Genomic DNA, 12,550 nt, shown 5'->3' with positions numbered 1-12,550 from the left:
CAAAGGCAGAGGTTTTTATAGCATTTTCAAAGGGACAGTATTTTTCCACAAGCACCTAAAAGTGTTTCTCCATAAACACATAAGTTTTCAGCTGGTGCCACATCCTGGGGGTCAGCTGGTGCCACATCCTGGGGGTTTAGCAAGATAACATCATTTTTTAGGGGAGCTTAGTGAGATAGGCTTGGTATGTATGATTAACTAACTAAAGGTCACTGCCTCCAGTGTCCATGATTGATTAACTTGTTTTTCAAGGCCTTACCCAATTCCAGTTTTTCCCTCTAAGTCACATATTCAGAAATAATGGCTCCTAGGCCTTTTAAGATGGCTACATTTATGCCATATTTCGGTTTTCACCTAATGCTAGATTCTACACTGTGATTCATGTTGTCCTTTGAATGCCTTTAACTTTGTGAAAGTGGTTTGTACTTGACTAACAGGACCACATGAACATGTGCTTTGGTATCTTGTTCCTGATTTTTTAAGGTCAGATAGTTGACGGTTTTCTTTTGGCTCTTCATCATTAGTGAACTCTTTCTTTTGCTGTGTTTATTTTTGTGTTTTATTTAACTCATTTGGAAGACAACAGGTTTTGTAAATGAGCATAATCCATCTTTGCTTTTTGTTTAAGTCAAACCCAGAAAGGATCTACTAGTTATGTTGAGGAGGACATACATACACTATGTATTCCCCTTTGTTCTAGGGAACTGACAATGACTTCCATGAACACATTTTCCCTGTGAGTGTTAATGCTGGTAAGCAAACCCCTTTTCTTTGCACAGATGTAGCAAGGGGAAGTGGCAGCATGGAAATCTAATTTTGCTCTTCACTGAAGCAGGAAGGATCAGGGAGGCTGCAGTGTTAAACTGCTTCCCATCCCGTTTGGCAGACATCTGAAGGATAACCTGATGTCAATTGCCTTACCAGCCAACATTCGGATGGCTTTTTCATGAACAAATGAAGCACTAGTCAGTCTTTAACCAGTTGTTTCATACGTGAGAGCATATGGTTTATCGTAGTCTCCAAAAACGGTGGTTACTGTATCTTGTCTGCTGAAATGTTATTTGTTGAGTGATTGAGTAAATATTGATTCTCTTTTACATTTCTTCACATCCTGTGACTACAGATCGTATCTGGGAACCATCCACAAAAATGAGTTGGAGTTCTTTCTATGCTCAACTACTTTGATAGACATGGGAATTCAGTGTTAAGTCTAACATCTAATACGGTTGATTCTCATTCACGGTCATTATGTTCCACAAAGTCACAGCAAGCACTGAATTAGTGGGAAATATGGGATCAGTCCTGTGAGCCTCTGGTCACATTTTCATCAACTAATCAATATGTAACTTGTTTTGTATATGTTTGTAGCTCCAGAGGGAAGGGGTGTTCCCAGCCTGGGGCAAATAAACAGGTGGAAGTGAAGTCAGTCAAGGGAAAGGCAAGTTGGGAGAAACCCCTTTATTGCTCACAATGAGGCTGGGCTCCATCCTCTAGCCTCAGCTCTTGCCCCTTCCCTTTCTCCCAGGTCCCCACCAGCAAAAGCCCACTTTGTGCTCCCCACCTCTTCAGTCCCAGGGTGCTCTCACTTCCCCACCCACCCCTTCCAGGAAGAACTCCTGTGGAGGATCCTGTGACTGACAGGCACCAGACCAGTTACACACCAGGAATAGAGGCGAAGAGACAATGGCCATCCTCTCTCTATCCCTTGTTATGGAGGCTGCAGGGAACTGCAGTGGTAAACACCTATTGATATGTAAATGACCTAAGGCCAGGCAGGAGATTCTGGAAATTGTGTGCTTTACCCCACAACGTTTTTCTTAAAGACACTTTACTTAATATATATTGTTGATTATTAAAATAGAGTTCAGCCAACAGCACTGTGGCTCATGCTGAGTGACACTTAGCTAACACATCCTGCACTGAGGAAGGGACTTGGCAGCACTTCAGCACTGCACTTGGGGCCATTTTAAAAGAAACATCACCAATAAAATGCACAAAAATGTGAAAAATGTGGTACTAAATAACTGGGGTAAGGACACTTGTTTGTGGTAGGAGAGCTGAAACAAGAAGGCAGACCATTGCCTTATACTACCTCATCTGGCCTGTGTGTGTTGGGCAACTCAAATTTTTGCCACTCTGGAAGTGTCTGCAAATGACCATGGATGCTCTGCAAGTATTGAGTTAGGGGTTTCAAATAGATTAGTGAGTAGGCAGATTCACAAACACAAAGAACACAAATAATGAGGATTCATTATATTTTCTGTTAAGAAAAATCCCCAAAAAAGGTGATTTAAGATTAAGTATTGTGTTGTTGCAAATGTGAGTAAAATAGCAATATTTCTAGAATCTCTCATCTGGCTTTAGTGCCTGTAACTCCTGGGAGGGGAAATCCTGGGGCAAAATACCTTCGAAACAAAAATCAATCAAAGGGAGAAATAAAGTTTAAAACCTGTTTATTGCTTACAAGCCATTATCACATGTTGCTCTCTCTCCCCTTCTGTGGCAGAAGTGAGCAAATACTCCTCCCAACCTCTCAGTTCCAGATAAGCCCTCTGCTCACCCAGGTAATTACCAATTAATATGGAGATGGACTACTTCTTGCCACCCCTTGGAAACACCTGTTGATATGGAGATATACTAAAGCCAGGCAAGACATTCTTGAAATATTGCAATTTTACCCACAGTACATCTACATATCAATAGGTAATTACAAGGGGTATCTAGGGCATATCTGGACTGGAGAGGTTTTGATGCCAGGGTTCTTGTTTGCGGAGCCGAAGAATGAACTTCACAAACAGTCAAGGTAGGAGAGCAAGGTACAGGCTTTTATTTAGAGATAAAGTGAAAGGACAGAGCTCCCGGCTCACGCCAGGAGGGGACAAGAGAGCCCATAGTGGTGTGTGGTCTAGGGGGTTTTATAGGCAGTTGAGGATTTTTCGAGAACATGAAAAAACTTAGGGGTGGGGACTTGTTAAGTGGTCCCTGAATATTAAAAATTAACTGAACTGTAAGGAATTTCCTGCCTTGATTTCTCCCTGGGGCACCGGCGCCTTGGTCTGGGAGCATATCAAAAGGCTGCCTGCCCAGCCCCCAAGGTGGGCTGAGGTATTGTCTACTTGCTAAAGAATCTTGCCTCTTGAACTCCCTGGGTGTTAAAATGCAATCTTATCTTTAAGATGGAATTCTTCCTGCCTTTTACCATGCCTTCTACAGCTGGGTCTGCATGCTAAGTTAGTTGCTCAGTTTGCAAAATCACCTTGTCAGATCTGAAGGAGGAAAGACAGCACAGAGGCCTGGGCCTTTTAGCATGCTAAAGTGAATCTTACACATGGTTACAAATGATTAGCATAACAAAACATGTGCTACTCTTCTTTATCTGGGGAACATTAACTGATGATCTCACTAAAGAATGATTCTAGAGCTCAGTGTTTAACATAGAGTTTTAGTAGGGGGGTTTCCTTGCATGTAGTTACATTGCTCTGACTGCAAATATTCCGCCCTGCCCCCTCCAGAGGCCCTCACCCTACTCTGACTACATCCATGGTCCCTGTCTCAGTTTGATGAGGTCCTTTTTGCAGCCAGGTCATGAGAAACATGGGTGAGCAGAAGTAGATGCCTGCTTGTAAGCAATAAATGGGTTTCTCCCACTTTATTTCTCCCTTTGACTGATTTTGGCTTCAAAGGTTATTTGCCCCAGGCTGGGGACATATTTTCCTCCTGGAGTTAACAAAATATTCCAGAATAAAATAGGCTGACTTTGTGATTCTGTCATGCTGAGCCACCACTTTAGATTTCAACTGGTCAAATAATCACAAGTTATACTGGGCAGACATTTTTTCCTAAAAATGTATGTGTTTTGGTAGAAACAAATAAAAACATTTAGCTGAAATCTAGTTAATGACAAAGACCATTGTGTAGAATGAGACATAAGAGTCAGATTTTAATACTGAAGTGTTATAAATTCTCCATAGTTCAGTTTCTTTATAGACTTGACTGTTAAATGAGTTGGGTTTGATTTTATTTTTTAATTTAATAATTTTCATACAGTGTTTTATGGCTTATAAAGTAAATAGTTTCTATGGTTTTGTTTTAGAATATACAACTGTGTTTAAAGAAAATTGGAAATGATATTGCAGTGAAACACAAGTAAAATACTGGTGTTTGTTAGGGTTCGGGACTCCAGGGCTTCTCCAGAGAACAAACCACACAGGCACAGAGATGTAAATCCAAGCAAAGTCTATTCAGCCAGCCAGCTGGGGCCGACAGCACCTCCCCTGACACGCAGGTCGAGTCTGAGCTGTCGACCCCCAAGCAACTTTAGGTATAGATTATATAGGATTTTCACAGCTGTTGTACCAAAGCCCACACATTACCACAACCAATGAATTTAAAACACATCCCATACTTTAACCAATAAAGTTGAAACGGGGACCCGCCTTGCCTGACCTTTGCACAAGCATTCCTTAACGTCTTATCACGAGTTTCGTTCCCCTTAGGGTTGCCCACTCCTAGTTATCTAGCTTAGGGCAGGGGTCAGGGATGTTAGCCTCGAGTATTTTCTATGGAAGCTGGGTGGCTCTCGCTCTAGGGTGTTTCCTGCATTCCTTTACAGTGTTCACTGCATTTAAAACACCACCAGTGAAATACAGTTGGAACACGTCAAGCTGGGGTAGGAAGATGGTTTTTCTGCCATTATTCTCACATGAATTGGAAGGGTATTGTATCTGGCTGTGACAGACTACTGCTGCTGTTATGTGCTTTTTGTTATCCAGAGTAATGGCAATGTGTTGGTAAGCCAAGCAGGAAAGTTTTCTCTTGAAGCAGGAGGCTGCAGAGAAAATACTTGAGGCTTTGAGGGTCAGATGGTTTTTGTGGCAACTTCTCAACTCTGCTGCTGTTGTGCAAGAGCTGAAATAGACAACCCATAAATGAGTGAGTGTGGCTGTGTTCCAATAAAACTTTATTTATGGACATTGAAATTTGAATTTCATATAATTCTCATGTATCACAAATATTATTCTTTTGATTTTCTCCCACCATTGAGAACTATAAAAACCATCCTTAGTTTGTGACAATAGAAACCGGGCCAGGTAGATTCAGCCATTGGCTGTAGTTTGCTGAGTCTTGTCTTAAAATTTGTGTTGTTAAAACTATGTCATGTAGTTTCCAGGCCTTGCATGTACATTTCCAGACCAAATAGATGATTCCACATTTCTTACTTAAATATGGAAGTAGAAACTTTAGGACATATTTGTGTGTGTGTGTGTGTGTGTATGCATTAAAAGGATGTGTGTGTGTGTGTGTGTGTGTGTGTGTGTGTGTGTATGCATTAAAGGATGTATATATTTGTGTGTGTATATACATGGTTGTATATTTTATATATGTATGTGTATGTATTCTAGGTTGGTATGTATATGTGTAGGTGTATGTGTTCTACATAGATACAGTGTCTCATACCTGCTAGTTAAGGCAATTTGTTAAAATGAAGAGTCCAGACTTGGAGGTAAAACAGGCCTAGTATTATACCCAAACTCTGCAAAACTTGCGTGACCTCAGAAAAATTACCTAACCTTTCTGAGTCAGCCTACTCATCCTACCTTGTATGAGTGATTGGGGAAAATTAGATAACATATACCAAAGATAACCTGGGGCATTGATGTATACAATATATAAATGTTTTCTAAGTTATGGAATTTTTATAAAAGACTTGGTGTGGTTCCCAAAAGGGACCCAAGCCTCACTTCTAATATAGACTTTCAGTATGGTTCTTCCTGTTTGATAAAAATAAGCATGTCCACATCCCTAAATCAATTTGTTACCACTTTCTTTTCCTTTTTCCTGTGGTGCCGTTGGTGTTCTCACATTATTGTTTTGTTTGACCTCAATCTTTTTGGCCCTAGATGCTGGCATTTCCAGATATCCCAGGGACTCCCACTGAGTTCTGCATACACTTATTATACTTCACCAGAGTAATACCTGTACTTTAAATAGAGTAGTCCCTTATTTGACAAAAAGAGAGAAATATTTTTGCTTTTGAAGCTTTCTTGATAAGGGCACTAGCTAGAAAAAGTAAAACGTGAAAAACATTCCAGATAGCAGGAGTTCAAAACAAGGAAACCTTTATTTGGTATTCTAAAATCAGCTTTTAAGAAGCCTATTAAAAATAGGCCTCATCTTTTGAGCTGCATGTTTTAATGGTCTTGTTTGTTAGAAACAACAAAGTAAATCTTTCAGTGGTCAAGTGTTAAAATCAAGTTAGTAGTCACTCTAAGCTTGCTCCATAGCAGCTACATTCAGGTGTCTTCATTTTTTCATATTTATTTCAAATTTGCAAACTTTTCAGTACATATCATACTTACTTTATAATTGTGGTATGTGTTGAAACATTTATGTACTGAATTATAAACCTGATGGCATAAGTAAGAAAACTTATACTCATAAGTCCTTTAACTGAAATTACTAAGAGCTAGAAAATGGTCTTTTGAAAAACTTGCTTAATTTTTGGAAAAGAACATTGAAGTTATTGCTTAAAACTTGCAACACATAATTCAACTTCATATGTATAAAACCTAAAATGTCATATAAAATTTTTATTTATAATTTATGGATATATATGATATATAAACATAGATACACTCATAGGCATGTCTATAAAGATTGTATTTCTCTTTTTGTCTCTACATTTAGCTGTAACTCAGTGCTGGAATCTGCCAAGAAATTTATTTTCAAAAGTTTCTAACTACCTGAAAGGGGCAGTTAGTTTTCTATTACTGTATTCTACTAGAAAATTAAATCTGCTTAGTGTATTTGTAATCAGATGCTGTCTTTCTTTGTTTCCCGGTATTCCAGTTGGAAGACAGAGGGGAGCAAGTAGTTTTGGAAACAAGTATGTGTTTAATTCTTTTGTGTTCTCACTGACAAATTATTTTGCTGGGAAATTCGGAGTGTGCTGGCTTGGAGCTGTGACTCACTCTGCCTCTGTAGGGACACTTGCTAAGTCCTTGCTTGGGCATGTTTGAGTTCATACCAGCAGGCTGAGAGATTGTGTTGGAGTTGTGTGGCTTTATCACGGGCATTTTAGTTGGTCTGATAAGGAGGAGGGGGCAGTCCTGAGGCAGAGAATGATCAGCTTAGGAGTTCCTAAGTGTTCCCGTCTGTCATTTGGCCATTGTTTTTTTCTTTCATCATGTGCCTTATTTTTTCTCCAACTAAAGTTTAAATTTCATGAAATTGTCTAATTTTTTATTCCTGCCCCCAGAATGTGTAGTCAATATTTAGTGTAGTCAATATTGGACAATAAGACACAGAATCTTTGAGTAAAACTGTTGAGGTTCATAAATTCTATTAATGTGATGGATGGAAAGACTGATTCAGACATTTAAGGTGGCTTATCTAGATAGCTAATTTCTTCCTCTCTTTCCTTTCCCTCTCCTTTTCCTTATATTGGTTTAAGTGAAATACTGTGCATTAAATTAACATATGAACTTTAAAAACTTCAAAAATAGATTGACATGAGCATGTTTTATATGTACACTATATTCTAATAGTTAATGCAGCTAGTAGAAAATAAAGATTAGTGCGTTTTGTGAGAACTTCAGCCCTTGTAGTTGATGAAGTAAAAATCTTACTTCCTATAAGAAGAAGGAAAATTTTTGTGTGGAAAGGGGTCTTCATCTAGTCTATTCATGATATACTCCAAGTGCTTATCACAGTGCCTGGAATAGAGAGAACACTCAGTGGAGACTTGAATGAATGAATGAATAGGAGGGAGGCAAGAAGGAAGGGAGGTCAAATGGGGGAAGGAAAAATGGATGAATATTTCTGGGTTTGGCTTTTAAAATGCCTTCTCCATGACCAGAGTGATGGTGTTCCTGGTAGCTGAGGGGTGGCATCAGTCTGTGCAGAGCCGCTGGCTGCCTGCTTCACTGCCTGCTCTTGCTGCCTCCCACCAGGCGGGATGTGACTGTTTCGAGGGCCTCAGGGAGGCTTTTTCTTGTACTCGCTCTCACTGTCCATCTGCTTTTTATCCCCTCAATTGTCCTCTTATAGCCTTCAGTAGAGATAAATTAGCAAGATCCCATTGCAGGAGTACCCATGCATCTCTTTCTCCTTATCATCAGTGAAAAAAACTTATGAACAGGACAAAGTTTTATCTCATTTCTATTCTACTGTTGGGCCTCTCCTCTCCCCTGTGTGTATTGTGTTTGAAGTGGTGGCATCATGCACAGTGTCATCCAGTCTGACAGGTGTTTCGGGATGACTTCCTATCTAGGAAGCTCCCTGAGCTTTTCCATCTGGGGCTTTGTTGATTGCTGCCTCCATTTCTGCATCCAGCACACAAACATGAATGATGCAGTCTTAGGGTTAAGTGTTTGTTCATGCAACATGTAGTAGCAAAAACATGATGTTTGGAATCAGAATGACTGGACCTTTAATTACATCTACAGTAGACCTATTGCATGTTCTTGGATGATTATTTTGTATCTAAGTCTCTGTTCTTGAAATATTTAATCCTTGAAGAATTTTCTCATGAACTAATAAATAAGATAATGGAGCAATATCTTCCCAGTGTATATAATGTTTTATGTGTGTAGAAAGCAATAACATTTTTTAAATTGTAATTATGGAGGTAATTGAATCAGATACAGTAGTGAGAAATAACGTAGATTCCTGTGTAAATTTTACCCAGTTTCCTCCCATGGTAACATTTTGCAGGCCTAAAGTATAATATCATAACCAGGATATTGGCATTCTTAAAATCTATAGTTTTTTTCAAAATTTCCCTAGGTTCACTGTACATGCATGTATGTACATTTAGTTCTATACATTTTTTTCACTTTTTTATTGTGGTTAAATATGAATAACATAAAATTCACCATCCTAACCAATTTTAAGTGTGCAATTAGGTGGTATTAAATACATTTTTGTTGTACAACTATTACCACTGTCTATCTCCAGAACACTTCATCTTGTACCTGAAATTCTGCACCCGTAAAACAATAACTTCCCATTACCCTTCCCCCAAGCCTTAGGCACCCCCATTCTACTTTCTGTCTTTATAAATTTCACTACTATAGGCACCACATATAAGTGGAATCATATGGTATTTGCCCTGCTATGACTGGCTTTTTTCACTCATCACAGTGTCCTCCAGGCTCATCCAAGTCATAGTTTATTTTCAGAATTTCCTTCCTTTTTAAGGCTGTGTGATACTCCATTGTATGGAAAGACTATATTTTGCTGATCCATTCATCCATCAATAGACCCTTAGGTTGCTTCCCTGGTTTAGCTACTGTGAATAACGCTACTGTGAGCTATACAATCTTATCACCTGAGTAGGTCTGTGCATTTGCCACCACAGTGAAGACCTTCATCAATTCCAACATCATAAGGATTACTCCTACTGTGCTTCTGTAAAAACACCCATCTCCCCCATCTGTTTCCCCTCCATCCCTAATCTGTCCTTCATTTCTAAGATATTCATACTACACAATGTTACATAAATGGAATCATACAGCATATAATCTAATATTTTGTGATTGGCTTTTTCACTCAGCACAGTTCTCTGGAGATTCATCCAAGTTGTGTACATCAAAAGTTAGTTCTTTTTTATTGCTGAGTGGTACCCATGCTATGGATATACCATAATCTGTTTAATCATTTATTATTTGAATGCCATCTGGATTGTTTCCAGTTTGGAGCTATTATGATTAAAGCTATAAACATTCATGTACAGGTGTATATATGAATAAAAACTTTCATTTCTCCAAGACTGCAATTGCTGAGTTGTGTTTTAAAACTTGTCATCTTCATCGTGTGTGAGACATGGTCTCCCTGGTGATAGTTTCCTGCCGTGTGTAAATGGAGGTTAAAATAATGTCACATGAACCTTTTTAATAATAGCCTGACAATGGACACCTGTATACAGTCATGTTAGGAATATTGACAACCTTCTTACTTGTTCCTTTTACTCCTTTCAACTCAGTTTCTCTGAAGTGGCTCATTATCTCATAATGTCACTCATTCTGAGAACCTCAGAGCACACTGCCCTCTTTCTCCCAAGATCCAGCAGGTGCTGAAGTCCTCTTGATTTCACCACTGCAGAGATGTTTATATCATTCACTCTGAATTCATGCCTCTGACATGTGAATTTCAGTTAATAGCCTCCTTTCTCTATTATTAGCATGAAGTCTTTCCTGAAATCTCTGCTAAGAGTAGAACTTCCTTAACCTGGTCACAGCTGACCATTAAAGCTGTCGGTTCCAGTTCTCCTGTTCATGGCTGTGCTCATGTCTACCTCAGGACCTTTGCACATGCCCTAGAAGAATTCCTACCTTTATCACACCATTAGCTCACTCACATTCAGCTCTTAGTTTGAAACACTCCTTCCTCCTAGGACATCTTCTTGGTATATGTTCTTCAAGGGCCCTGTAGTTTTCTTTCACGGCACTTAAGGGAGTTTTTAAATTTTAGTTGTATCAAACCTAGGGCCCCACATGGATCAGTCTGGTCATTGAGGCCCCCCGAAGGAGTTGACCAGACAATATTTTATCTTAAAGCAATTTAAATATTAACTTTGCCTCTGATAAATTACTTTAAGCCCAAATATAAGCTCTTAACCATGTATTGTCCCTGACTTACCAGGTGAGTCTTTTAGGTAGGGTGCTGTTTGAACCACCCATTCCCATTAGCTTCCCTAAAACTTGGTTTGGATCTTATTTATCTTTGTAATCTTAGAACCTGAAACATTGGATGGCAAATAGTACATGATCCATTAATGTTTATCAGAAACATGAATGAACAAATGAGCTATGTGTCTTATATATATATAGGAGACATCTGGTATAAGTCTGACAAAATGAGTGAATAATATAAATCTTTCTTAATTTTCCAGGTGATTTTTGAAGTGATAACTTCTGGACATCAAGGCTACCTTGCTATTGATGAAGTGAAGGTGTTAGGACATCCATGTAGTAAGTTGCCTCAACTTTTAAGCATTTGGGTCCATTGATGTGGGCATATTTACATTAATGATTAAGAGAAAGCACTAAACCTGGGGAGAAGTAGTCCTGCTGGGAGAGTTCTAGAGTCCAAAATCATGTATGTCATGGGTAATGTCACTGTATGTATCTAAGTATCTTTACAATGAAAATCAGGCATGGTGACTAATGGAATACTTTGGTATGCTCAGAGCTCCTTGCAAAGATCTTTGTATTTTCCTCTTAAGTACTAGTATAAGGTTTAGCATTGAGAATTTGTACATTTTGTTCTCAAGCCCATTGTGTTTCTGGAACAGTTTCAAACAGTGTAACCCAAACAGGCCTGGATTCTGCCGAATATACGAAATCTACCTAAACCACCTGGGAACTCCAGAAATGTCCCATATTTCATCCTTTGAAAATGAATACTTCTAGAAAAGTCTAGTGAGTGATAAACACACATTTTTCTTTTTACCACCCAGTATGAACGACTAACAGTTCGTCACATTTGCATTTGAATCTTTGTCCTTAAATCAACAAAATATTGCCCACTGCCAGTCTTGCTCCTCAACCACCTCACCGGGTGCCACACAACTGTGTGCTTACCATTGCCCCTCTCTGTCTCTCAGGTGTTTAGTTTACAAGCAGCAGAAACAGACGGGGCTGATTTAAGCAGAAAAGCTTTGTTCTGAAAGGGGATTGGTTGGCAAATAGGGTCACTGGGAAACTGGTGATTAGGCTGGGTAATGAGCAGAAACCAAAGGAGAGGCCCTGTAGGCCATAACCTCAGTAACCTCTGTGCCACAGGGGCCATCCACAAGGGAAGAGGTGCTACAGCCCACTTACCTGGCCCCTGAAGAGTGACCCTTGCCATCTGCCTGAGTGTTTGCACCCTTTCTGTGCCATTGCACCTTCAGCCTTAGGTTGAAAACCCTGAGTCGGATTGTTAGGGTGGGCAGGCTAAATCATGTGTTCATTCCCCTGCTGCCGTCAAGGCAGGCTAGGAAAGCAGATCTCCGTCATCTTCTGTCATGGAGCCAAGCCTCGACTTTTACCAGGCAACATGCAGTGTGGCACTTCCCAACCCCTGAGCAGTGCTTGAGAGCTGAGCAATCAAAACGGTGCAAATAGAGCTGAGTGTTTGTGCACATGTGTGTGTGTGCATGTGTGTATGCTCACTGTGTTTCCCATAATCACTATGTAGTCATAATAAGTAAGAAAGTAATGTTTGCTTTTTTGTAAATTCTAATGAATGTATTGAACTGTATAAATTACTCTATAATTTTTTCCCCAAGGCATTACATTTTTTTAGGTCAATCCATGATATTCCATCATATTAATATACTACATTATTTTTCCTATTCTTCTGTGAATGTTTAGTAGCCTCCCCCGACCCCCACCCCATTTTTTCTCTATGGAAACATTGCTTTCAGTGAAATCCATGTGTGTGCCTCGGCGTACAGTGAGTGAGCACCTTGGCAGAATATATTCTTAGAAGCAGAATTGCTGGATGTAGGGTGGGAACATTTTTAGTTTTACTAGATGCTGCCAAATTGCTATGAAAAGTGTCT

General features: G+C 39.5%; 1 protein-coding gene across 7 annotated transcripts in view; it reads left to right on the top strand.

Annotated features, from left to right (window-relative positions):
- Nucleotides 1-12,550, top strand: part of PTPRM (protein tyrosine phosphatase receptor type M) — an 895,627-nt gene that overhangs the window by 401,590 nt on the left and 481,487 nt on the right. For all 7 annotated transcript variants that reach the window (XM_036880717.2, XM_057504052.1, XM_057504051.1 and 4 more), the window contains exon 4: nt 10,895-10,973. In XM_036880717.2, coding sequence (XP_036736612.2) covers nt 10,895-10,973 — 79 coding nt within the window. The remainder of the gene's footprint in view (nt 1-10,894; nt 10,974-12,550) is intronic.

Source organism: Manis pentadactyla, chromosome 6, assembly GCF_030020395.1.
Source record: "Manis pentadactyla isolate mManPen7 chromosome 6, mManPen7.hap1, whole genome shotgun sequence".
In the NCBI taxonomy this organism is placed as follows: Eukaryota; Metazoa; Chordata; class Mammalia; order Pholidota; family Manidae; genus Manis; species Manis pentadactyla.
This window is presented reverse-complemented; position numbering and strand designations above follow the sequence as displayed.